We start from the raw sequence: 24589 nt of genomic DNA on the forward strand, positions 1-24589 counted from the left end.
TCAACATTACAATCCTCCCAGGGTTTAAAAAGCATTCACACGACACACAGCCTATCAACACTGCTCAACATTACAATCCCCCCAGGGTTTAAAAAGCATTCGCACGACACACAGCATCTCAACACTGCTCAACATTACAATCCCCCCAGGGTTTAAAAAGCATTCACACGACACACAGCCTCTCAACACTGCTCAACATTACAATCCTCCCAGGGTTTAAAAAGCATTCAGACGACACATAGCCTCTCAACACTGCTCAACATTACAATCCTCCCAGGGTTTAAAAAGCATTCACACGACACACAGCCTCTCAACTCTGCTCAAGCGTCACTTGTTCTGAGATAGTTTACATATTGCAGCACAATCACCCAGTAGGAAGGTGAAGCATATTCAAGTCTGTTTTAAACTTGTCTGAAGTAATGAAAGATGTCTTGAGTAATTGGTCCACCTCAGAATCCTGAATTTCAAGTAAAAATATATTTCTTATCAAAGTGGGATCAAAGGCTCCTAATTTATATATATATTTATTTAAAACACATGAGATTTGGTTCAATTTAATCAAAACTTCTAGGGATGGGCATTTTAGTATATTTTAATAATTGCATACACATAATTTACTAAATGATTACACTGTTATACTTTACATCAACGTGCCACTAGCTAAAAATAATGCTCACATCATACCAGATAAACTTAAAACTACAATAAAAAATAAATAAATAAATATGTATTCAGCCCTGCCCTTTAACAGTGCTTATAGTCAATGAATCTTTAGCGATTATAGTTAACAATTAAAAGCTTTTGAAAGGATGTCACTTTTGCTAGGCATTTTAAATTTTATTCCACATTTCTGTTGCGTTCCTCTGAAGTAATTTCCTTTCTTTACATACTAAATATATTGCGGTGTGTTCTTGTTTGAGTGTTTAAATAATTTTTCCTACCAAATTTGGTGAGTGATATTTTGCATTTGTAGGGGATATGAGAGTGAAATTGTCATATTTTGTGCTCATAGTGATTTTTAAACCAAGATGTTTTAAGAATATGAGTTTATTTAATTGTATTGTGTCTCTTGTCATAAGCACTGCTGGAAAACATGTCCTTCATGCTACTTCCACAATTCTACCCTCTACCTATTTTCTCTTTAGCCAAAGCCAAGAATCTTTTGCTGTCGCCAGTTGAGACGTTTCTTTTTTACTTGATGGTCTTGGTCTTCCACAGCTGGAAGTCACAAACCAACATCTGCTGTCATAAGAATTTGGTGTCCTGTCTATTCTATCAGTTACATGTTGTTCTGTTTGAATTGTCTCCCTTCCTGGAAGGATAACATTCCTGAGGTCTCCTTGAAGTTTCCATGTTAGCGGCTGAAGCTCTTAGGTAGAAAACACAGGCTCGCAGGAAAATGAAAATGTTACTTTAATAAAATGTCTGGTTAGAAAAGATTTTTAAATTTAAATACATTATAAATGGTTTGTTTTTCCTTCACAAGACCAAGGAAAGAGACTCATTGAAGCAACCTGAGTTGATGCATCATTATGTAAATGCATTGTATTGTACTGAAGTAAACACTGGGCTGTGGGTTTTTCAGGGATGTGTATCTTAGAACACGGCTCCTAATCCTCCTGGTCTTCCATTTCAAACTTTAACAATCACTTTTTGTTTTCTTTTGCTCCCCTCTTTGTCCCTCTTCAGCTCCCCCTTTTAAAATTAAAATTTAAAACACAACAACGGTCGCTGAGTTAATAAGAAATCCTCTCTTTTCTACCTCTCTCTAGCCCTCCGCTCCAGCTCTTCCTCCAGCTCTCTTCTTTTCTCCCTCTCTCTCTCTCTAGCCCTCTCTCTCCTCCGCTCCTGCTCCTCCTGTAGATCTCTTCTTTTCTCCCTCTCTTCACCTCTTGCTCCAACTCTTGTGCTCTCTTCAGCTCCCTCTCCAGCACTCGGAATTTCTCCCTCTCTCTCATCAGCTTCAGCTCCTCCTCCAGCTCTCTCCTTTTCTCCCTCTCTCTCATCAGCTCCAGCTACTCCTCTAGCTCTCTTCTTTTCTCCCTCTCTTTCTTCAGCTCTTGCTCCCCCTCTTGTGCTCTCCTCAGCTCCCTCTCCAGCACTCTGGATCTCTCCCTCTCTCTCCTCAGCTCCAGTTGTAGCTCCAGCTCTCCTGGCCTCTCTTTTAGCAGTTTGCTCTTTTCATACCCCACCCTGTCAATCTGCTCACCTCTCTTCTTCCCTATCCTCACTTCTCCAGCCCTTTCTTTTGCTTGCTGGTACATCTCACTGGTGTAGTAGCTGCCATTGTTTCCCTTCACCATGTTGTCTATCTTGTCCAGGAGCTGTGTGACCTGAGTGCGATCGCTCCTGTCCTCAGTGTTGAGAACATGATACCTGTTCCCACATTTCTCAACAAGCTGCTGGAGCTCCTTGCTGCCTGTCTGAATATAATCCTCAATGGTCTTGCCTTTCAGTTTGTCACTGTGTGTGAAAAGGAGCATCATGTACCTCCTCACAGCCTCATCACTGAATATCTCCTGGACTGTCTCCACTGCTCTCCTCTCTTCCTCTGTGAATCGGCCCACCGGTATCACCAGGAGGAAAGCGTGGGGTCCCGGGGCAGACAGAGAAACACAGCTCCTAATCTGGAGTTTGTCCTGAGAGAGCTCTGGAGTGTCGATCACAGCAACAAGTCTCCCAGCCACTTGTCCTTTTCTCTTCTCACACTCCCTCGTTACTGCAGAGGAGCTGGCTTCAGATCTGAACTCCTCTCTGCCCAGGATGGTGTTTCCTGCTGCACTCTTCCCAGCCCCAGTCTTCCCAAGCAGCACCATCCTCAGCTCAGGGGGGCTGGGAGGCGCTTGGGTATCTGCAAGGGGAGCCTCTCCTTCACCTCCAGACACTGAAAAATAACAGGTCAAGTTTATTTCTCCACACATTTAAAAGTCATATCTGTGACTGTACTTCACCCTGCTGACGTCTCTAAAGCACAACAGATTCCTGTGATTAATCAGCAAGTCAGATAGACAAGAATGAAGGCTGCAGAGCACCAGTATAAAATATCATGGGATTCTATATTACTGCAGAAACACATCAGTGTACAATGTGCTCCTCTGAAAAGATTTATTAACATTACAGTATTAGAACTCTATCTTCTTGTTCTGCAGGTATCTGAATTTCTGGTACTCAAAAACTTGTCAGAAATACAACTTTAATCTCCTCCTATGTTTTATTGCCAGGTAAGGGAATTCAAATAAACTCAATTAATGTCATTAACTTACAGCTTTTTGTGATTATGCCAGGAGGGACCCAATGAGAAGAGTCTCAGAGAGACAGTTTAAACAAACTTACTGTTGGGAATGGGGAAGTCAATGCTGTTCCTCCTCCTGACAGGCAGCTTGGATTCCTCTGCCTCTTTCTCCAGCTCCTCTTCCTTCATTTGCTTCCTCAACTTCTCCATCAGCTCCTCTTCTCTCCTCTTCTGTTCCTCCTCATATTTCTGTTTCATCTCTTCTCTCTTCCTCTGTTCCTCCTCATATTCCTGTTTCATCTCCTCTTCTCTCTTCCTCTGATCCTCCTCATATTTCTGTTTAATCTCCTCCTCTCTCCTCCTCTGTTCCTCCTCATATTTCTGTTTCATCCCCTCTTCTCTCTTCCTCTGTTCCTCCTCATATTTCTGTTTCATCTCCTCTTCTTTCCTGCTCAGCTCCTCTTTGTGTTTCTCATTCAGCTCCTGTTCCTTTAGTCTATTCCATCTCTCTGCTTGCTGGTACATCTCATTGGTGAAATAGCCATCTCCGTTTCCCTTCACCATGTTGTCTATCTTGTCCAGGAGCTGTGTGACCTGAGTGCGATCGCTCCTGTCCTCAGTGTTGAGAATATGATACCTGTTCCCACATTTCTCAACACGCTGCTGGAGCTCCTCACCAGCTTCCTCAATGTACTGCTCAATCGTCCTGCCTTCCAGACAAACCCCGCGTGTGAAAAGGATCATCGTGTTCCTCACAGCTCTCTCACCAAACAGCTCCTGCACTTTATCAAAGGCTCTGCAATATTGTTCTACTATAGGCTCACGGACAGTGTCAATCATTTCTTTTGTATACACGGGTATCACCAGGAGGAAAGCGTGGGGTCCCGGGGCAGACAGAGAAACACATCTCTCAATCTCGACCCGGTCTGTGTCTAACAAGCCTGGAGTGTTGACCACAGTGACCCGTCTCCCAGGCACTTCTCCTGTTCTCTTCTCACACTCCTGTGTTCCTGCAGAGGAGCTGGATCCGGATCTAAACTCCTTTCTGCCCAGGATGGTGTTTCCTGCTACACTCTTCCCAGTCTTTCCTCCCCCAAGCAGCACGATCCTCAGCTCAGAGGCGCTGTGCAGCTCTTGAGAAACAGTTTCTTCAGCCTCTTGTTCTGCAGCCATGATTCCCCGCCCTGTTGAAGAGAAAGAATCAGTGAAGTGTCTGAATTGTTTGTCAGCAGGTTTGTAGCATTAGCAGTTTGATTTCTTGTTTGTTCTTTCATGTGCAGGTGTAACAGGGTCCTAATAATTTGTCCTGAGAAGCTCAGAACACTCAGAACTAGATTTCTTCAAACAAATTATTTATTCAGTTTGAAACCCCCAAGAAATCTGAGGTTTCACAACTATTTCCAGGACTTTGCAAATATTCTTAAATATCAATAATAGCCACAAATAGCCGTAGCTTATCTTTTTAATAAATGAAAGCTAACTTAAAATGAAATGACAGTTTTGTTTCAATCAACTTAGAAACTTTAAAAACATTTCACCATAAAAAAACTGTGCCCTCAGGTTTATAATAAATACATTTTAACACAAAACACAATGTGTATCTAGTATCATTATAAACCCTGGTTAATCTGTTTCCTACACAGGTATTGCACAGGTAAGTCTGGCAGGTATTAAATGAAAAACACTGGATCCACAATGCTGTTAACTGAGGAAGGTGTCTTTCAAACAGTGACAGCGCTCCCTGTAGCAAGCTCTGTAGTGAAGAGGTAAGTACAGGAGCGATGCTGTTATCAATATTATTAACTCATCAAGCTCTGTAGTGAAGAGGTAAGTACAGGAGCGATGCTGTTATCAATATTATTAACTCATCAAGCTCTGTAGTGAAGAGGTAAGTACAGGAGCGATGCTGTTATCAATATTATTAACTCATCAAGCTCTGTAGTGAAGAGGTAAGTACAGGAGCGATGCTGTTATCAATATTATTAACTCATCAAGCTCTGTAGTGAAGAGGTAAGTACAGGAGCGATGCTGTTATCAATATTATTAACTCATCAAGCTCTGTAGTGAAGAGGTAAGTACAGCTCTGATGCTGTTATCAATATTATTAACTCATCAAGCTCTGTAGTGAAGAGGTAAGTACAGGAGCAATGCTGTTATCAATATTATTAACTCATCAAGCTCTGTAGTGAAGAGGTAAGTACAGGAGCGATGCCTTTATCAATATTATTAACTCATCAAGCTCTGTAGTGAAGAGGTAAGTACAGGAGCGATGCTGTTATCAATATTATTAACTCATCAAGCTCTGTAGTGAAGAGGTAAGTACAGGAGCGATGCTGTTATCAATATTATTAACTCATCAAGCTCTGTAGTGAAGAGGTAAGTACAGGAGCGATGCTGTTATCAATATTATTAACTCATCAAGCTCTGTAGTGAAGAGGTAAGTACAGGAGCGATGCTGTTATCAATATTATTAACTCATCAAGCTCTGTAGTGAAGAGGTAAGTACAGCTCTGATGCTGTTATCAATATTATTAACTCATCAAGCTCTGTAGTGAAGAGGTAAGTACAGGAGCAATGCTGTTATCAATATTATTAACTCATCAAGCTCTGTAGTGAAGAGGTAAGTACAGGAGCGATGCTGTTATCAATATTATTAACTCATCAAGCTCTGTAGTGAAGAGGTAAGTACAGGAGCGATGCTGTTATCAATATTATTAACTCATCAAGCTCTGTAGTGAAGAGGTAAGTACAGCTCTGATGCTGTTATCAATATTATTAACTCATCAAGCTCTGTAGTGAAGAGGTAAGTACAGGAGCAATGCTGTTATCAATATTATTAACTCATCAAGCTCTGTAGTGAAGAGGTAAGTACAGGAGCGATGCTGTTATCAATATTATTAACTCATCAGCCGCTCAGAGGAGATCCATTGCTCTCCCTGTGGCACGCAGTGCTGGTTCTCCTGTGTGTGCAGCGTGACTGTGAACTGCCTGTTTAATATTGTTTCTATTGTTTAAGGATGAGATCCTTGATGGAATAAACTCATTTCTATCCTAGAATAACAATTTCAATCTCACTCACTGTGGGGGTTGATGAGCTCTTTGCTATTCCTTCTCCTGACAGGCAGCTTGGATTCCTCTGATTCGTTCTCCACTTTGCTTTCAGACACTGCAAAAGAACAAGACAGCTCCATTTCCACCTCACACAGCATACACTGTATCTATATAACAGGCATTATTAGCTAGTGGAAGACAGGTCCATTTCCACCTCACACAGCATACACTGTATATATATAACAGTCATTATTAGCTAGTGGAAGACAGCTCCATTTCCACCTCACACAGCATACACTGTATATATATAACAGTCATTATTAGCTAGTGGAAGACAGCTCCATTTCCACCTCACACAGCATACACTGTATATATATAACAGTCATTATTAGCTAGTGGAAGACAGCTCCATTTCCACCTCACACAGCATACACTGAATATATATAACAGTCATTATTAGCTAGTGGAAGACAGGTCCATTTCCACCTCACACAGCATACACTGTATATATAACAGTCATTATTAGCTAGTGGAAGACAGCTCCATTTCCACCTCACACAGCATACACTGTATATATATAACAGTCATTATTAGCTAGTGGAAGACAGGTCCATTTCCACCTCACACAGCATACACTGTATATATAGAACAGTCATTATTAGCTAGTGGAAGAGAGCTCCATTTCCACGTCACACAGCATACACTGTATATATATAACAGGCATTATTAGCTAGTGGAAGACAGGTCCATTTCCACCTCACACAGCATACACTGTATATATATAACAGTCATTATTAGCTAGTGGAAGACAGGTCCATTTCCACCTCACACAGCATACACTGTATATATATAACAGTCATTATTAGCTAGTGGAAGACAGGTCCATTTCCACCTCACACAGCATACACTGTATATATATAACAGTCATTATTAGCTAGTGGAAGACAGGTCCATTTCCACCTCACACAGCACACACTGTATATATATAACAGTCATTATTAGCTAGTGGAAGACAGCTCCATTTCCTCCTCACACAGCATACACTGTATATATATAACAGTCATTATTAGCTAGTGGAAGACAGGTCCATTTCCACCTCACACAGCATACACTGTATATATATATAACAGTCATTATTAGCTAGTGGAAGACAGGTCCATTTCCACCTCACACAGCATACACTGTATATATATAACAGTCATTATTAGCTAGTGGAAGACAGGTCCATTTCCACCTCACACAGCATACACTGTATATATATATAACAGTCATTATTAGCTAGTGGAAGACAGGTCCATTTCCACCTCACACAACATACACTGTATATATATAACAGTCATTATTAGCTAGTGGAAGACAGCTCCATTTCCACCTCACACAGCATACACTGTATATATATAACAGTCATTATTAGCTAGTGGAAGACAGGTCCATTTCCACCTCACACAGCATACACTGTATATATATAACAGTCATTATTAGCTTCTGGAAGACAGCTCCATTTCCACCTCACACAGCATACACTGTATATATATAACAGTCATTATTAGCTAGTGGAAGACAGGTCCATTTCCACCTCACACAGCATACACTGTATATATATAACAGTCATTATTAGCTAGTGGAAGACAGGTCCATTTCCACCTCACACAGCATACACTGTATATATATAACAGTCATTATTAGCTAGTGGAAGACAGGTCCATTTCCTCCTCACACAGCATACACTGTATATATATAACAGTCATTATTAGCTAGTGGAAGACAGGTCCATTTCCACCTCACACAGCATACACTGTATATATATAACAGTCATTATTAGCTAGTGGAAGACAGCTCCATTTCCACCTCACACAGCATACACTGTATATATATAACAGTCATTATTAGCTAGTGGAAGACAGCTCCATTTCCACCTCACACAGCATACACTGTATATATATAACAGTCATTATTAGCTAGTGGAAGACAGCTCCATTTCCACCTCACACAGCATACACTGTATATATATAACAGTCATTATTAGCTAGTGGAAGACAGGTCCATTTCCACCTCACACAGCATACACTGTATATATATAACAGTCATTATTAGCTAGTGGAAGACAGCTCCATTTCCACCTCACACAACATACACTGTATATATATAACAGTCATTATTAGCTAGTGGAAGACAGCTCCATTTCCACCTCACACAGCACACACTGTATATATATAACAGTCATTATTAGCTAGTGGAAGACAGCTCCATTTCCACCTCACACAGCATACACTGTATATATATAACAGTCATTATTAGCTAGTGGAAGACAGCTCCATTTCCACCTCACACAGCACACACTGTATATATAGAACAGTCATTATTAGCTAGTGGAAGACAGCTCCATTTCCACCTCACACAGCATACACTGTATATATATAACAGTCATTATTAGCTAGTGGAAGACAGCTCCATTTCCACCTCACACAGCATACACTGTATATATATAACAGTCATTATTAGCTAGTGGAAGACAGCTCCATTTCCACCTCACACAGCATACACTGTATATATATAACAGTCATTATTAGCTAGTGGAAGACAGCTCCATTTCCACCTCACACAGCATACACTGTATATATATAACAGTCATTATTAGCTAGTGGAAGACAGCTCCATTTCCACCTCACACAGCATACACTGTATATATATAACAGTCATTATTAGCTAGTGGAAGACAGCTCCATTTCCACCTCACACAGCATACACTGTATATATATAACAGTCATTATTAGCTAGTGGAAGACAGCTCCATTTCCACCTCACACAGCACACACTGTGTATATATAACAGTCATTATTAGCTAGTGGAAGACAGCTCCATTTCCACCTCACACAGCATACACTGTATATATATAACAGTCATTATTAGCTAGTGGAAGACAGCTCCATTTCCACCTCACACAACATGTATACATGTAACTTAATAACCCAGTTATGGTTTTCAAAATATTAGTAAACTATGAGACTCATTTAGTTCCATAGTGGCTGTGTGAGAGCCTGTGAACGTATTCAAAATATTGTATCTGTAGAACAATTTAAACAAACTCACTGTTGGGAGGGATAGCCTCATTGCTATTCCTTCTCCTGACAGGCAGCTTGGATTCCTCTGCCTCTTTCTCCAGCTCCTCTTCCTTCATTTGCTTCCTCAACTTCTCCATCAGCTCCTCTTCTCTCCTCCTCTGTTCCTCCTCATATTTCTGTTTCATCTCTTCTCTCCTACACTGTTCTTCCTCATATTTCTGTTTCATCTCCTCTTCTCTCCTCCTCTGTTCCTCCTCATATTTCTGTTTCATCTCCTTTAGCAGTCTGCTCTTTTCATAGCCCACCCTGTCAATCTGCTCATCTCTCTTCTTCCCTATCCTCACATTTCTGGACCTTTCTTTCCCCTCACTGGTGTAGCAGCTTTTGTCGTGGGGTCCCGGGGAAGACAGAGAAACACAGCTCCTAATCTGGAGTTTGTCCTGAGAGAGCTCTGGAGTGTTGATCACAGCAACACGTCTCCCAGCCACTTGTCCTGTTCTCTTCTCACACTCCCTCGTTACTGCAGAGGAGCTGGCTTCAGATCTGAACTCCTCTCTGCCCAGGATGGTGTTTCCTGCTGCACTCTTCCCAGCCCCAGTCTTCCCAAGCAGCACCATCCTCAGCTCAGGGGGGCTGGGAGGCGCTTGGGTATCTGCAAGGGGAGCCTCTCCTTCACCTCCAGACACTGAAAAAAAAATAATAAGGAGATCTTGGTGTAAAACCCAGAACTTTTCCCCTTCACAGCATGATACAGAGTGACTCAATTAGACCACTGTGTTCCAGATCAAACAAGGGCATACTGTTTATAGCTTCTATAGTATTAGTAACTAACGTGTAGATTATAGATGATAAAATCAATCAGTTCATCAATAAAATATTAAAGAACAATCAATAAACGCTGCTTCTTTGTAAACTGAACTTACTGTTGGGTTGGATATTGTCTACCCTGTATATACAGATACATTATATATAAACAGTCATTATTAGCTAGTGGAAGACAGCTCCATTTCCACCTCACACAGCATACACTGTATATATATAACAGTCATTATTAGCTAGTGGAAGACAGCTCCATTTCCACCTCACACAGCATACACTGTATATATATAACAGTCATTATTAGCTAGTGGAAGACAGCTCCATTTCCACCTCACACAGCATACACTGTATATATATAACAGTCATTATTAGCTAGTGGAAGACAGCTCCATTTCCACCTCACACAGCATACACTGTATATATAGAACAGTCATTATTAGCTAGTGGAAGACAGGTCCATTTCCACCTCACACAGCATACACTGTATATATATAACAGTCATTATTAGCTAGTGGAAGACAGCTCCATTTCCACCTCACACAGCATACACTGTATATATATAACACTCATTATTAGCTAGTGGAAGACAGCTCCATTTCCACCTCACACAACATGTATACATGTAACTTAATAACCCAGTTATGGTTTTCAAAATATTAGTAAACTATGAGACTCATTTAGTTCCATAGTGGCTGTGTGAGAGCCTGTGAACGTATTCAAAATATTGTATCTGTAGAACAATTTAAACAAACTCACTGTTGGGAGGGATAGCCTCATTGCTATTCCTTCTCCTGACAGGCAGCTTGGATTCCTCTGCCTCTTTCTCCAGCTCCTCTTCCTTCATTTGCTTCCTCAACTTCTCCATCAGCTCCTCTTCTCTCCTCCTCTGTTCCTCCTCATATTTCTGTTTCATCTCTTCTCTCCTACACTGTTCTTCCTCATATTTCTGTTTCATCTCCTCTTCTCTCCTCCTCTGTTCCTCCTCATATTTCTGTTTCATCTCCTCTTCTCTCCTCCTCTGTTCCTCCTCATATTTCTGTTTCAACTCCTCTTCTCTCCTCCTCTGTTCCTCCTCATATTTCTGTTTCATCTCCTCTTCTCTCCTCCTCTGTTCCTCCTCATATTTCCGTTTCCTCTCCTCTTCTCTCCTCCTCAGTTCCTCTTTGTGTTTCTCATTCAGCTCCTGTTCCTTTAGTCTAATTTTCTCCACCAGGTACATCTCCATGGTGTAGCAGCCTCCACTCCCCTGCACCATGCTGTCTATCTTGTCCAGGAGCTGTGTGACCTGAGTGCGATTGCTCCTGTCCTTATTGTTGAGAACATGATACCTGTTCCCACATTTCTCAACAAGCTGCTGGAGCTCCTCACCAGCTTCCTCAATGTGCTGCTCAATCGTCCTGCCTTCCAGATGATCCCCGAAGGAGAAAAGGATCATCGTGTTCCTCACAGCTCTCTCACCAAACAGCTGCTGCACTTTATCAAAGGATTTGCAATACCGTTCTACTATAGACTCACGGAGAGTGTCAATCATTTCTTTTGGATACACGGGTATCACCAGGAGGAAAGCGTGGGGTCCCGGGGCAGACAGAGAAACACATCTCTCAATCTCAACCCGGTCTGTGTCTAACAAGTCTGGAGTGTCGACCACAGTGACCCGTCTCCCAGACACTTCTCCTGTTCTCTTCTCACACTCCCTCGTTACTGCAGAGACACTGAATGCAGATCTACCCTCCTCTCTGCCCAGGATGGTGTTTCCTGCTTCACACTTCTCATGCCACCATCCCCCAAGCAGCATGATCCTCAGCTCAGAGGCGCTGTGCAGCTCTTGAGAAACAGTTTCTTCAGCCTCTTGTTCTGCAGCCATGATTCCCTGCCCTGTTAAAGAGAAAGAACAGTTTGTTCCTCTTAGAAATGAAAGCTTTCCATGTGAAGCCCTGGATTAGTTTTCTCCTCTTGTTGTTGTGCTGTGCTGAAAGAACACTCCCTGTCACACACAGCACTGGCATGTTCCTGTATGTGTGGAGCTGCTGTACAGAGACTCAACCAGCAAGCTCTTCACTCCACTACAAACAGCATCACCCTCTCAAATACATATCTTAATGTTAGTGACAATACAGTAACTTGTTTAACGCTGTGACTCAGTCGTGTGCCTCTGTTGTTTGTTACTAGCTTTCTAACATTAACAGTTGATTGCTTGTATGTTTTTGTATGTGCTGTACACAGCTGTACACCGAGGACAAACATCTCACCATTCAACTGAAGAGCAAGCTCTGTAGTGGAGAGGTAAGTACAGCTCTGATGCTGTTATCAATATTATTAACTCATCAAGCTCTGTAGTGAAGAGGTAAGTACAGCTCTGATGCTGTTATCAATATTATTAACTCATCAAGCTCTGTAGTGAAGAGGTAAGTACAGGAGCGATGCTGTTATCAATATTATTAACTCATCAAGCTCTGTAGTGAAGAGGTAAGTACAGCTCTGATGCTGTTATCAATATTATTAACTCATCAAGCTCTGTAGTGAAGAGGTAAGTACAGGAGCGATGCTGTTATCAATATTATTAACTCATCAAGCTCTGTAGTGAAGAGGTAAGTACAGGAGCGATGCTGTTATCAATATTATTAACTCATCAAGCTCTGTAGTGAAGAGGTAAGTACAGCTCTGATGCTGTTATCAATATTATTAACTCATCAAGCTCTGTAGTGAAGAGGTAAGTACAGGAGCGATGCTGTTATCAATATTATTAACTCATCAAGCTCTGTAGTGAAGAGGTAAGTACAGGAGCGATGCTGTTATCAATATTATTAACTCATCAAGCTCTGTAGTGAAGAGGTAAGTACAGCAGCGATGCTGTTATCAATATTATTAACTCATCAAGCTCTGTAGTGAAGAGGTAAGTACAGCTCTGATGCTGTTATCAATATTATTAACTCATCAAGCTCTGTAGTGAAGAGGTTAGTACAGCTTTGATGCTGTTATCAATATTATTAACTCATCAAGCTCTGTAGTGAAGAGGTAAGTACAGGAGCGATGCTGTTATCAATATTATTAACTCATCAAGCTCTGTAGTGAAGAGGTAAGTACAGCTCTGATGCTGTGTGACAGTCTGGCTCGCAGTGGTGATGTGGATGACGTCACGGACCAGGAAGTAACTCAAACCAAAACAGTGGATGGGCGGTTGAAGCTGAGTGCTGGTGCACTCAGCGTATTTAATAAACAAAACAAAAACAAAAAGATTTAACAAAACACCAAACCAAAGGGCACGAGGGCCGAACGAATAAACAAACAAGTAAGTTTCGTGCTGGATACTCCAGCACGTTTTAGCAATTGTTTTCTTCCTCTCTCTCTCCCGTTCTCCACTCTCGAACACTCCACACACCGAGTGCAGAGTGCTGCTGGTTTATATACTCTGGCCGAGGGATTTAACTAGTTGGTAATTATCTTATTATCCCCCGGCCAGAGTCTGCACGCGTTTGGTAAGGATGCATGACTGTCAGCTAGTTAAATAATCAGTAGCTGATCAGCCATGCATCCTCACGAGGTTTTTAAATATAACAATAAAAGACGCGGCGCTTTTACCCGCGCCGCAAACAAAAATACAAATAATAATAAATAGGGGCGGGACACTCCGCCACACATGCCCCCCCTTGTGCGCAGCACACATGGCCTTTTCGGCCACCTCCCCCCTTAGTCCCCAAAGTCCCGGTTAGCAGTCCCGGCGCAGGAACAGGGGCAGCAGCGGACCAAAGGTGGCGGCCACGGTGGGATGTCCTCCTCCCACCCAAACAGCCGTAGCGTTCCAATGGCCCGCGCACCGGCCGGCTCCTCTGGCCAAAAAAATTTTGGGGGTGGTCTCCAGACCTGCCCCCCCTTCTTCATGGCCGGCCACCCTTTCTCCTGCAGCGAAATTGCTGCGGGGGAAGCTGGTCTCCTGACCTCCCCCCCCTTCTTCATGGCTGGCAGCTGCCCTTCATGGGGCTCCAGCCACAGTATTTCCTGCCGCGAAAGTGCGGCTGGGGGAGCTGGTCTCCTGACCTCCCCCCTCCTCTTCACGGCCAGCAGTTCCCCTCCGTGGGGCTCTGACCACATGATCTCCGGCCGCGAAAGTGCGGCTGGGGGAGCTGGTCTCCTGACCTTCCCCTTCCTCTTCATGGCCAGCAGTTCCCCTCCGTGGGGCTCTGACCACCCAAACTCCTGCCGCGAAAGTGCGGCTGGGGGAGCTGGTCTCCTGACCTCCCCCCTCCTCTTCACGGCCAGCAGTTCCCCTCCGTGGGGCTCTGACCACAGTGTAGTGACCCCAGGCGAAGCAGGATCCCTGGCGACCCCAGGCGACTGCAGCGGCAGCGGACCCTCGGGAGGTGAACTCGGGAGGGGAGCCCCTGGCCATGGAGGCGGCAGCGGGAGCTCCACTTCTCCCTCGTTCTCTGTAGCTGGTGGCTCTCCAGGTGATGCGGAGCAACAGGCAGCCCCAGGCGATGCGAAGCAGGCATCCCTGGGTGGTGCGAGGCAGGGCAGGAGCAGTCCTTCCCATGACGGTGGATGTGGAACCAGCAGGTATTCACCCTCTGCTGGTGGAGGTGGGAGGGGAAAGCAGTCCTCCCACGGCGGCTGAGGCGGAACCAGCAGGTATTCACCCTCTGCTGGTGGAGGTGGGAGGGGCAAGCAGTCCTCCCATGGCGGTTGAGGCAGAACCAGCAGGCATTCACCCTCTGCTGGTGGAGGTGGGAGGGGCAAGCAGTCCTCCCACGACGGTGGAGGCGGAACCAGCAGGCATTCACCCTCTGCTGGTGGAGGTGGGAGGGGCAAGCAGTCCTCCCACGACGGTGGAGGCGGAACCAGCAGGCATTCACCCTCTGCTGGTGGAGGTGGCGGAGGCAGAGGCAGCTCTTGCTGCTCTGCTCCTGGTGATGGTGGAGACAGAAGCAGCTCCTGCTGCTCTGCTCCTGGTGGTGGTGGAGACAGAGGCAGCTCCTGCTGCTCTGCTCCTGGTGGTGGTGGAGGCAGAGGCGATGGGGCGGATGCTGGCCACTCAGAGGGAGGCTGTGGCGGTGCTGGCTCCCTCTGCTGTGGCGGCTGGGCTGGTGTGTGCCGTGCTCCCTTCAGCAGCATAAATAGAGGCTGCTGGGGAACACCAGCATCCTGCCCTTCTCCCCCCCAGAAAAATTCAGGGGGTTGAGCCTGTAACTCCTCCCCTTCTGGCTCTTGGGACTGCAGCTTGGGTCCTAGGGCTGTGGAAGCCCCGACTTCCCTCTCTTCGGGCCGTGGACACACCGACTCCTCCCTTTTGGGCTGTGGACGCACCGACTCCTCCCTTTTGGGCTGTGGATGCACCGACTCCCCCCTCTTGGGCTTAGGACGTTCGGGCTCCTCCCACTCAGGCGCAGGACGTTCGGGCTCCTCCCACTCAGGCGCAGGACGTTCGGGCTCCTCCCACTCAGGCGCAGGACGTGCGGGCTTCTTTGCCTTCTTAGCACCGCCCCTCCTTCCCTTCTTCGGGACCAGCAGTTCCACCTCCTGCCATGGAGGGGGTTGGTCGGGTGCTTTGTGCCCGACCTTGCCGACGGCAAAGCACCACTCCTCCCCTTTGAGGCAGGTGAGGCAGGTTTCCTGATCCACCTGCGGCGATGGTATGGCCTTCAGGTGGATCCACTCCTCCGCAGTCTCCACCTCACCTCGATCAAAGGCCTGCACAAAGAGGGGGTCTTCATATGGGCACACCTCAGGGAGGTGCCCATACTCCAGGCAGGCGAGGCACCATGTAGCCCCTCCTTCCTTCAACTCCCTCTGATGCGCATGCCACCTCTCCATATAGGCGTCCACTTCATCCATTTTTTTTTTTTTTTTTCAAACACAAAAAACACTATTTGAAAAAACGAACACGAAAAAAACTTCCTTTGCTGTTCCTGGTCCGGCTGTTGGAGGCGTTGTTTGTCCCACGCAGGACACCATATGTGACAGTCTGGCTCGCAGTGGTGATGTGGATGACGTCACGGACCAGGAAGTAACTCAAACCAAAACAGTGGATGGGCGGTTGAAGCTGAGTGCTGGTGCACTCAGCGTATTTAATAAACAAAACAAAAACAAAAAGATTTAACAAAACACCAAACCAAAGGGCACGAGGGCCGAACGAATAAACAAACAAGTAAGTTTCGTGCTGGATACTCCAGCACGTTTTAGCAATTGTTTTCTTCCTCTCTCTCTCCCGTTCTCCACTCTCGAACACTCCACACACCGAGTGCAGAGTGCTGCTGGTTTATATACTCTGGCCGAGGGATTTAACTAGTTGGTAATTATCTTATTATCCCCCGGCCAGAGTCTGCACGCGTTTGGTAAGGATGCATGACTGTCAGCTAGTTAAATAATCAGTAGCTGATCAGCCATGCATCCTCACGAGGTTTTTAAATATAACAATAAAAGACGCGGCGCTTTTACCCGCGCCGCAAACAAAAATACAAATAATAATAAATAGGGGCGGGACACTCCGCCACATGCTGTTATCAATATTATTAACTCATCAAGCTCTGTAGTGAAGAGGTAAGTACAGGAGCAATGCTGTTATCAATATTATTAACTCATCAAGCTGTGTAGTGAAGAGGTAAGTACAGGAGCGATGCTGTTATCAATATTATTAACTCATCAAGCTCTGTAGTGAAGAGGTAAGTACAGGAGCGATGCTGTTATCAATATTATTAACTCATCAAGCTCTGTAGTGAAGAGGTAAGTACAGGAGCGATGCTGTTATCAATATTATTAACTCATCAAGCTCTGTAGTGAAGAGGTAAGTACAGGAGCGACGCTGTTATCAATATTATTAACTCATCAAACTCTGTAGTGAAGAGGTAAGTACAGGAGCGATGCTGTTATCAATATTATTAACTCATCAAGCTCTGTAGTGAAGAGGTAAGTACAGGAGCGATGCTGTTATCAATATTATTAACTCATCAAGCTCTGCAGTGAAGAGGTAAGTACAGGAGCGATGCTGTTATCAATATTATTAACTCATCAAGCTCTGTAGTGAAGAGGTAAGTACAGCTCTGATGCTGTTATCAATATTATTAACTCATCAAGCTCTGTAGTGAAGAGGTAAGTACAGGAGCGATGCTGTTATCAATATTATTAACTCATCAAGCTCTGTAGTGAAGAGGTAAGTACAGGAGTGATGCTGTTATCAATATTATTAACTCATCAAGCTCTGTAGTGAAGAGGTAAGTACAGGAGCGATGCTGTTATCAATATTATTAACTCATCAAGCTCTGTAGTGAAGAGGTAAGTACAGGAGCGATGCTGTTATCAATATTATTAACTCATCAAGCTCTGTAGTGAAGAGGTAAGTAGAGGAGCGATGCTGTTATCAATATTATTAACTCATCAAGCTCTGTAGTGAAGAGGTAAGTACAGGAGCGATGCTGTTATCAATATTATTAACTCATCAAGCTCTGTAGTGAAGAGGTAAGTACAGGAGCGATGCTGTTATCAATATTATTAACTCATCAAGCTCTGTAGTGAAGAGGTAAGTACAGGAGCGATGCTGTTATCAATATTATTAACTCATCAAGCTCTGTAGTGAAGAGGTAAGTACAGGAGCGATGCTGTTATCAATATTATTAACTCACCAAGCTCTGTAGTGAAGAGGTAAGTACAGGAGCGATGCTGTTATCAATATTATTAACTCATCAAGCTCTGTAGTGGAGAGGTAAGTACAGGAGTGATGCTGTTATCAATATTATTAACTCATCAAGCTCTGTAGTGAAGAGGTAAGTACAGGAGCGATGCTGTTATCAATATTATTAACTCATCAAGCTCTGCAGTGAAGAGGTAAGTACAGGAGCGATGCTGTTATCAATATTATTAACTCATCAAGCTCTGTAGTGAAGAGGTAAGTACATCTCTGATGCTGTTATCAATATTATTAACTCATCAAGCTCTGTAGTGAAGAGGTAACATGGTAAATATGAAGCTGGCATGTGAAATGGTTTATGAGATATTAGCAGGTGAAGTTGCAGCAGTGGTGTCACAATGACAATTACAAACAAGCGCCCCCTCTGGTCAGAACAGTGAGAGCTCCACTCAATATCTACACAGCATGAGATACAGACCAGCTAAACTATACACATGCACTCACACACACAATCAACCAGGGGTGTCAAACATACAGCTCATGGAATGTTATTTTTTTTTTTATTCACTAGAATACAGGTAAAAAAAATGCAAAAAAATGAGTGCTGGGACACATATCCGAAACTAACATTTTTTTTTTACATGTATTCAAAGGCAAAAAAAAATGTCTGTCTCCGTCAGAAATGATTTTATCTGTGAGATTTTATATATATTGTCGCAGAGGCCGGCAGCGAGATTTACTCTGCTGGAGCCGCTGCTCGCTTTCCATTGCTTACACCGTGTAACAATTTTTTTTTTTTTTTTTGTTCCTGGGTAGTAAGTGTTATTTCCTAATTGCTTATGCCTCAAAAGTATAGAAAATGGCTATTATTCCCCACAAACTTTGCTTTTGTGACCAGGACAGTGATATTTTGAAATGTACCTATTTTCCAGAACATTCCAGATAGATTCAGTGCTGAGTAAACTTGGAGTAACTTCTAGAACTTTCCAGTAATATAAATAGTGGTATAAATACAGGGGCCTTAAGCCCACCAGTTCAGTTTAGTTCCAGCTGCCTAAGTGGATACATATCTGCATTTTTCTGAGATGGCATCAAGAGGCTGCAATGGTGGCATTCCTGATGGGTCTCCAAGGCGGTTTTACCAAGTTTCCCTGCTATCTTTGCCTTTGGGACAGCAGGGACACCAAGGCGCACTACCACAGGCGGGACTGGCCACAGCGGACCGAGTTCTCTGTGGGGAGGAACAACGTCAAGTGGGAGCCACTGGTGGACCCCCGGAAGGTGCTGATGCCACCACTGCACATCAAATTGGGCCTTATGAAACAATTTGTCAGAGCTGTAGATAAGGAGTCGGCAGCCTTCAAGTACCTTCAAGACTTCTTCCCTAAGCTGTCTGAGGCAAAGGTCAAAGCCGGTGTCTTCGTCGGACCACAGATAAAGAAGATCCTGGAGTGCAATGAATTCCACAAGAAGCTCACTAGTAAGGAGAAAGCGGCTTGGAACAGCTTTGTCGCAGTGGTTCGGGGCTTCCTGGGCAATCACAAGGCCGAAAACTATGTGGAGCTGGTTGAGACTCTGGTGAAGAACTACGGCACAATGGGCTGTAGGATGTCCCTCAAAGTCCATATCCTTGATGCTCATCTTGATAAATTCAAGGAGAACATGGGAGCGTACTCGGAGGAGCAAGGCGAGCGCTTCCACCAGGATATACTGGACTTTGAACGCCGCTACCAAGGACAGTATAACGAGAACATGATGGGAGACTACATTTGGGGGCTGATTCGTGAAAGTGATTTACAGTATAATCGTAAATCTCGAAAAACTACTCACTTCTAAATCTTTTGTAGTCATTTTTGTATTACTTTAGTATAAATACATGTTAATTTGGATTCATATGTTGTTTTTTTCTGACTTTATGTGAACGGAAAGACACATATTCGCCCGTTTTCTCATTGGAAATAGGTAAATTTCAAAATATCACTGTCCTGGTCACAAAAGCAAAGTTTGTGGGGAATAATAGCCATTTTCTATACTTTTGAGGCATAAGCAATTAGGAAATAACACTTACTACCCAGGAACAAAAATTGTGTTACATAGTGTTATCACCTGACATCGTCACTGCTGCTGTGAGTGGGGGGGGGGGGGGGGGGGGTGTCCTGCCAGTACCCTGATGTCAGGCAGTGGGGGGCGTTCTCCTGGGGCGCTCTGACTGTCAGCTAAGCGCAGCCCGAGTGTTGCTGTTCACTCGATTTGATCAATAAAACAGCTTTCTATTTTGGAAGATAAAAGTTGTACTCTTGGATTCTTACCGCCGCTACAATCGGGGTCCGTTTCTGTCTGCAATATTATGATACAGGTCATACTTGCAAAACTCGTATATTAATCAACGTTTTAATTTTCTTTTATGATGCAATCCTACATTTTGTTAAGTGGAATGCAAAAAAAATTATAAAACGGTGAGTAATTTTTTTTTTTCATTGTACAACGCTCTCTTTTTAACGTTTATTTTATTTAAAGTGTTTATTCAGGTTAAAAACCAATGTTATTACTTTATGAAAACGTGTTTATGACCACGTTGTTTACTGCGAATACACAAGTGCAGTGATTATTTTTTTAAAAAAAAAGTGTTGTCTACTTTGTTTTTACTTGAAATATTTACAAGATTTAACTACTGTATTGCTTTCTTTGTTTTGTAGAGACAAGACAAGATATTTTAATGCAGTGTTACATAATGGCTTTGATAACGTTTTTTAAAACGAATATCCGAACAAATATCTACATCTTGAATGAATATCCAAAACATCAAAATTCCATGCTCGTACCAGCACGAAAAATTCCAGAGTGCTCATCAGTTTTTTTATTGAGCACTCACAAAGATAAAGGCAAAGAACATTAGTGACTGCTACTGCTGCTCCTGATACCAGGAACCTTTGCTTGAACCAGCCCATCAACATCTGGAGCAAATGACTGGGCTGAGGATAGCTTGAGTATTGAGTTAAGTTGAGAATAACATTTTGATTTGTTGATGTTCATGACGGAGAAAGATTGCAGCTTCTCTGGACACACTATTTCAGCAGCATTTCTTCAAAACTCTCCATCACATGGCTTGCCTTAACAGCAGCATCACTTATGCTACACGCATTAGTAGACATCAATTGCTGCTTTTTTAATGACTAATTCAGAGCATTTATCTTCACATACCGTTTCTGTATATTTATCATGTTTCTTGCCATGGTTTGCTTCACAGTGTCTTTTAATGTTGTATTATTTCACAACAGACACATGTTGCTTACAAATTGATCACATTGGCTTTCCATTCATGCCCTCAAAGAAATATGAAATTCCCCATTTCTCTTGAAACACACGGCACTCTTGTTCCATCTTTCTCTTCACAGATAAAGACACGATGACACTTGTCACCACAGAACCTTGTTCTGGTATCACTGGTGTCGTCTACTCGAACCAGCTGACGCACAGCTGTCTACACCACGTGATCGCCAATTGACAGCAATCACAGCAACATGAAAATCTGTGTTGCTCATGCGAAGGCATGTTTGCACACGTGTTCTAAGAGGTGATGGCGAGTAAAATAATCAATATGTGCAATTTAGGGGAATGTAAATATGCTATGTATGATCATTTTAGTTAAACGCAATAACTTTGAGGTTTTGGGTTGATCTTTGTATTTTTATAACTGTCACTCGGCCCGCGCCAAGCGCCAGGGTATCGGATCAGGCCCGCCAAACGAAATGACTTTGACACCCCTGGTTTAGACAGTGTTGACACGTTTGTTCTGGTAACGAGTGTCACACAAGTTTGTAGCTGGTAGTGCTGCAGTGTATTCTGACTCTACCTGGTACCCTAGTAATTGTCTCCATTACAACGTGTCTGAATTGTTTGTCAGCAGGTTTGTAGCATTAGCAGTTTGATTTCTTGTTTGTTCTTTCATGTGCAGGTGTAACAGTGTCCTAATAATTTGTCCAGAGAAGCTCAGAACACTCAGAACTAGATTTCTTCACACAAATTATTTATTCAGTTTTAAACCCCCAAGAAATCTGAGGTTTCACAACTATTTCCAGGACTTCTCAAAAAATACCTAAGTTTAAGGACACTCAATAATAGCCACAAATACCCGTCTTATCACAAGATGTATACATGTATCTTAATAACCCAGTTAAGGTATTCATAATGTTATTAAACTGTAAGACTCATTCAGTTCAATGGTGGCATTGTGAGAGCTTATGAAAGTGTTAAGAATGTTGTATCTGTAAAACAAACTTACTGTTGGGGATGACAAGCTCCTTGCTCTTCCTTCTCCCAACAGGCAGCTTGGATTCCTCTGCCTCTTTCTCCAGCTCCTCTTCCTTCATTTGCTTCCTCAACTTCTCCTTCAGCTCCTCTTCTCTCCTCCTCTGTTCCTTCTCATATTTCTGTTTCATCTCCTCTTTTCTCCTACTCTGTTCCTCCTCATATTTCTGTTTCATCTCTTCTTTCCTACTCTGTTCCTCCTCATATTTCTGTTTCATCTCCTCTTCTCTCCTCCTCTGTTCCTCCTCATATTTCTGTTTCATCTCCTCTTCTCTCCTCCTCTGTTCCTCCTCATGTTTCTGTTTCATGTCCACTTCTCTCTTACTCTGTTCCTCCTCATGTTTCTGTTTCATCTCTTCTCTCCTCCTCTGTTCCTCCTCATATTTCTGTTTCATCTCTTCTCTCCTCCTCTGTTCCTCCTCATATTTCTGTTTCATCTCTTCTCTCCTCCTCTGTTCCTCCTCATATTTCTGTTTCATCTCCTCTTCTCTCCTCCTCTGTTCCTCCTCATATTTCTGTTTCATGTCCACTTCTCTCTTACTCTGTTCCTCCTCATATTTCTGTTTCATCTCTTCTCTCCTCCTCTGTTCCTCCTCATATTTCTGTTTCATCTCTTCTCTCCTCCTCTGTTCCTCCTCATATTTCTGTTTCATCTCCTCTTCTCTCCTCCTCTGTTCCTCCTCATATTTCTGTTTCATGTCCACTTCTCTCTTACTCTGTTCCTCCTCATATTTCTGTTTCATCTCTTCTCTCCTCCTCTGTTCCTCCTCATATTTCTGTTTCATCTCTTCTCTCCTCCTCTGTTCCTCCTCATATTTCTGTTTCATCTCCTCTTCTCTCCTCCTCTGTTCCTCCTCATATTTCTGTTTCATCTCTTCTCTCCTCCTCTGTTCCTCCTCATATTTCTGTTTCATCTCTTCTCTCCTCCTCTGTTCCTCCTCATATTTCTGTTTCATCTCCTCTTCTCTCCTCCTCTGTTCCTCCTCATATTTCTGTTTCATCTCCTCTTCACTCCTCCTCTGTTCCTCCTCATATTTCTGTTTCATCGCCTCTTCTCTCCTCCTCTGTTCCTCCTCATATTTCTGTTTCATCTCCTCTTCTCTCTTCCTCTGTTCCTCCTCATATTTCTGTTTCCTCTCCTCTTCTCTCCTCCTCAGCTCCTCTTTGTGTTTCTCATTTAGCTCCTGCTCCTTTAGTCTAATCCTTTCTTCTACCTCCTGGTAAATCTCAGAAGATATTGGGAGGTAGCAGCCTCCACTTCCCCTCACCATGTTGTCTATGTTGTCCAGGAGCTGTGTGACCTGAGTGCGATCGCTCCTGTTCTTATTGTTGAAAACATGATACCTGTTCCCACATTTCTCAACAAGCTGCTGGAGCTCCTCACCAGATTCCTCAATGTACTGCTCAATCGTCCTGCCTGTCAGAACATCCCCGCGGGTGAAAAGGATCATCGTGTTCCTTACAGCTCTCTCACCAAACAGCTGCTGGACTTTATCAAAGGCATCACAATCTGGTTTTACTAGAGACTCTGACAATGCAGTGCGACTGTCAATCATTTTTTTTGGATACACGCGTATCACCAGGAGGAAAGCGTGGGGTCCCGGGGAAGACAGAGAAACACATCTCTCAATCTTGATCCGGTCTGTGTATAACAAGTCTGGAGTGTCGACCACAGTGACCCGTCTCCCAGACACTTCTTCTGTTCTCTTCTCGCACTCTTTCGTTCCTGCAGAGGAGCTTAATCCAGACCTAAACTCCTCTCTGTCCAGGATGGTGTTTCCTGCTGTACTCTTTCCAGTCAAGCGTCCCCCAAGCAGCACGATCCTCAGCTCAGAGGCGCTGTGCAGCTCTTGAGAAACAGTTTCTTTAGCCTCTTGTTCTGCAGCCATGATTCCCCGCCCTGTTAAAGAGAAAGAACAGTTTGTTCCTCTTAGAAATGAAAGCTTTCCATGTGAAGCCCTGGATTAGTTTTCTCCTCTTGTTGTCGTGCTGTGCTGAAAGAACACTCCCTGTCACACACAGCACTGGCATGTTCCTGTATGTGTGGAGCTGCTGTACAGAGACACAACTAGCAAGACTAACTTGTTGTGAATCAGTCGTGTGCCTCTGTTGTTTGTCAGTAGCTTTGTAACATTAACAGTTGATTGCTTGTATATTCTTGTATCTGTGTCTTTTAAACACTTTAGAGAAGCCAGCATATTTTTTAATAACTGTATGAAAATAAGCAGGTAAAAAAATATGAATTCTGATTTCAGCAAACTCACTTTGATGTTTGGATTTACTTTCACTTTCACTCTGAATCATTTACACACAATGATAATGTCTTCAAACCTTCAATAAATATCTGAACAGAACAGAGAGGGTTCAGTTCATCCTCTAAACAGAATAAGATACAGATCAGGATCCAAAGTACATGTAAATGGTATCACATTTCCCTGTTGTCCTTATCTCTTCAGTGCCAGTTTTTATTGCTGCCTGTCGGACTCTGTCCTGTCAATT

At 43.4% G+C, this 24589-nt stretch overlaps 1 protein-coding gene across 1 annotated transcript; it reads right to left on the bottom strand.

The window, feature by feature from the left end:
* Positions 1-1969: 1969 nt before the first annotated feature.
* On the bottom strand, positions 1970-24140 carry LOC117433162 (trichohyalin-like). The gene is made up of 6 exons (XM_059019497.1): positions 22065-24140; positions 10921-12039; positions 9716-10030; positions 6312-6398; positions 3334-4416; positions 1970-2920 (listed from the first exon to the last, which is right to left on the bottom strand). Exons 1-6 carry the CDS (start codon positions 23977-23979, stop codon positions 2016-2018), a joined length of 5424 nt encoding a protein of 1807 aa, XP_058875480.1. The 5' UTR covers positions 23980-24140; the 3' UTR covers positions 1970-2015.
* Between the last annotated feature and the right edge of the window lie 449 nt (positions 24141-24589).

This window comes from Acipenser ruthenus, unplaced genomic scaffold (genome assembly GCF_902713425.1).
Source record: "Acipenser ruthenus unplaced genomic scaffold, fAciRut3.2 maternal haplotype, whole genome shotgun sequence".
NCBI classification, from domain to species: Eukaryota; Metazoa; Chordata; class Actinopteri; order Acipenseriformes; family Acipenseridae; genus Acipenser; species Acipenser ruthenus.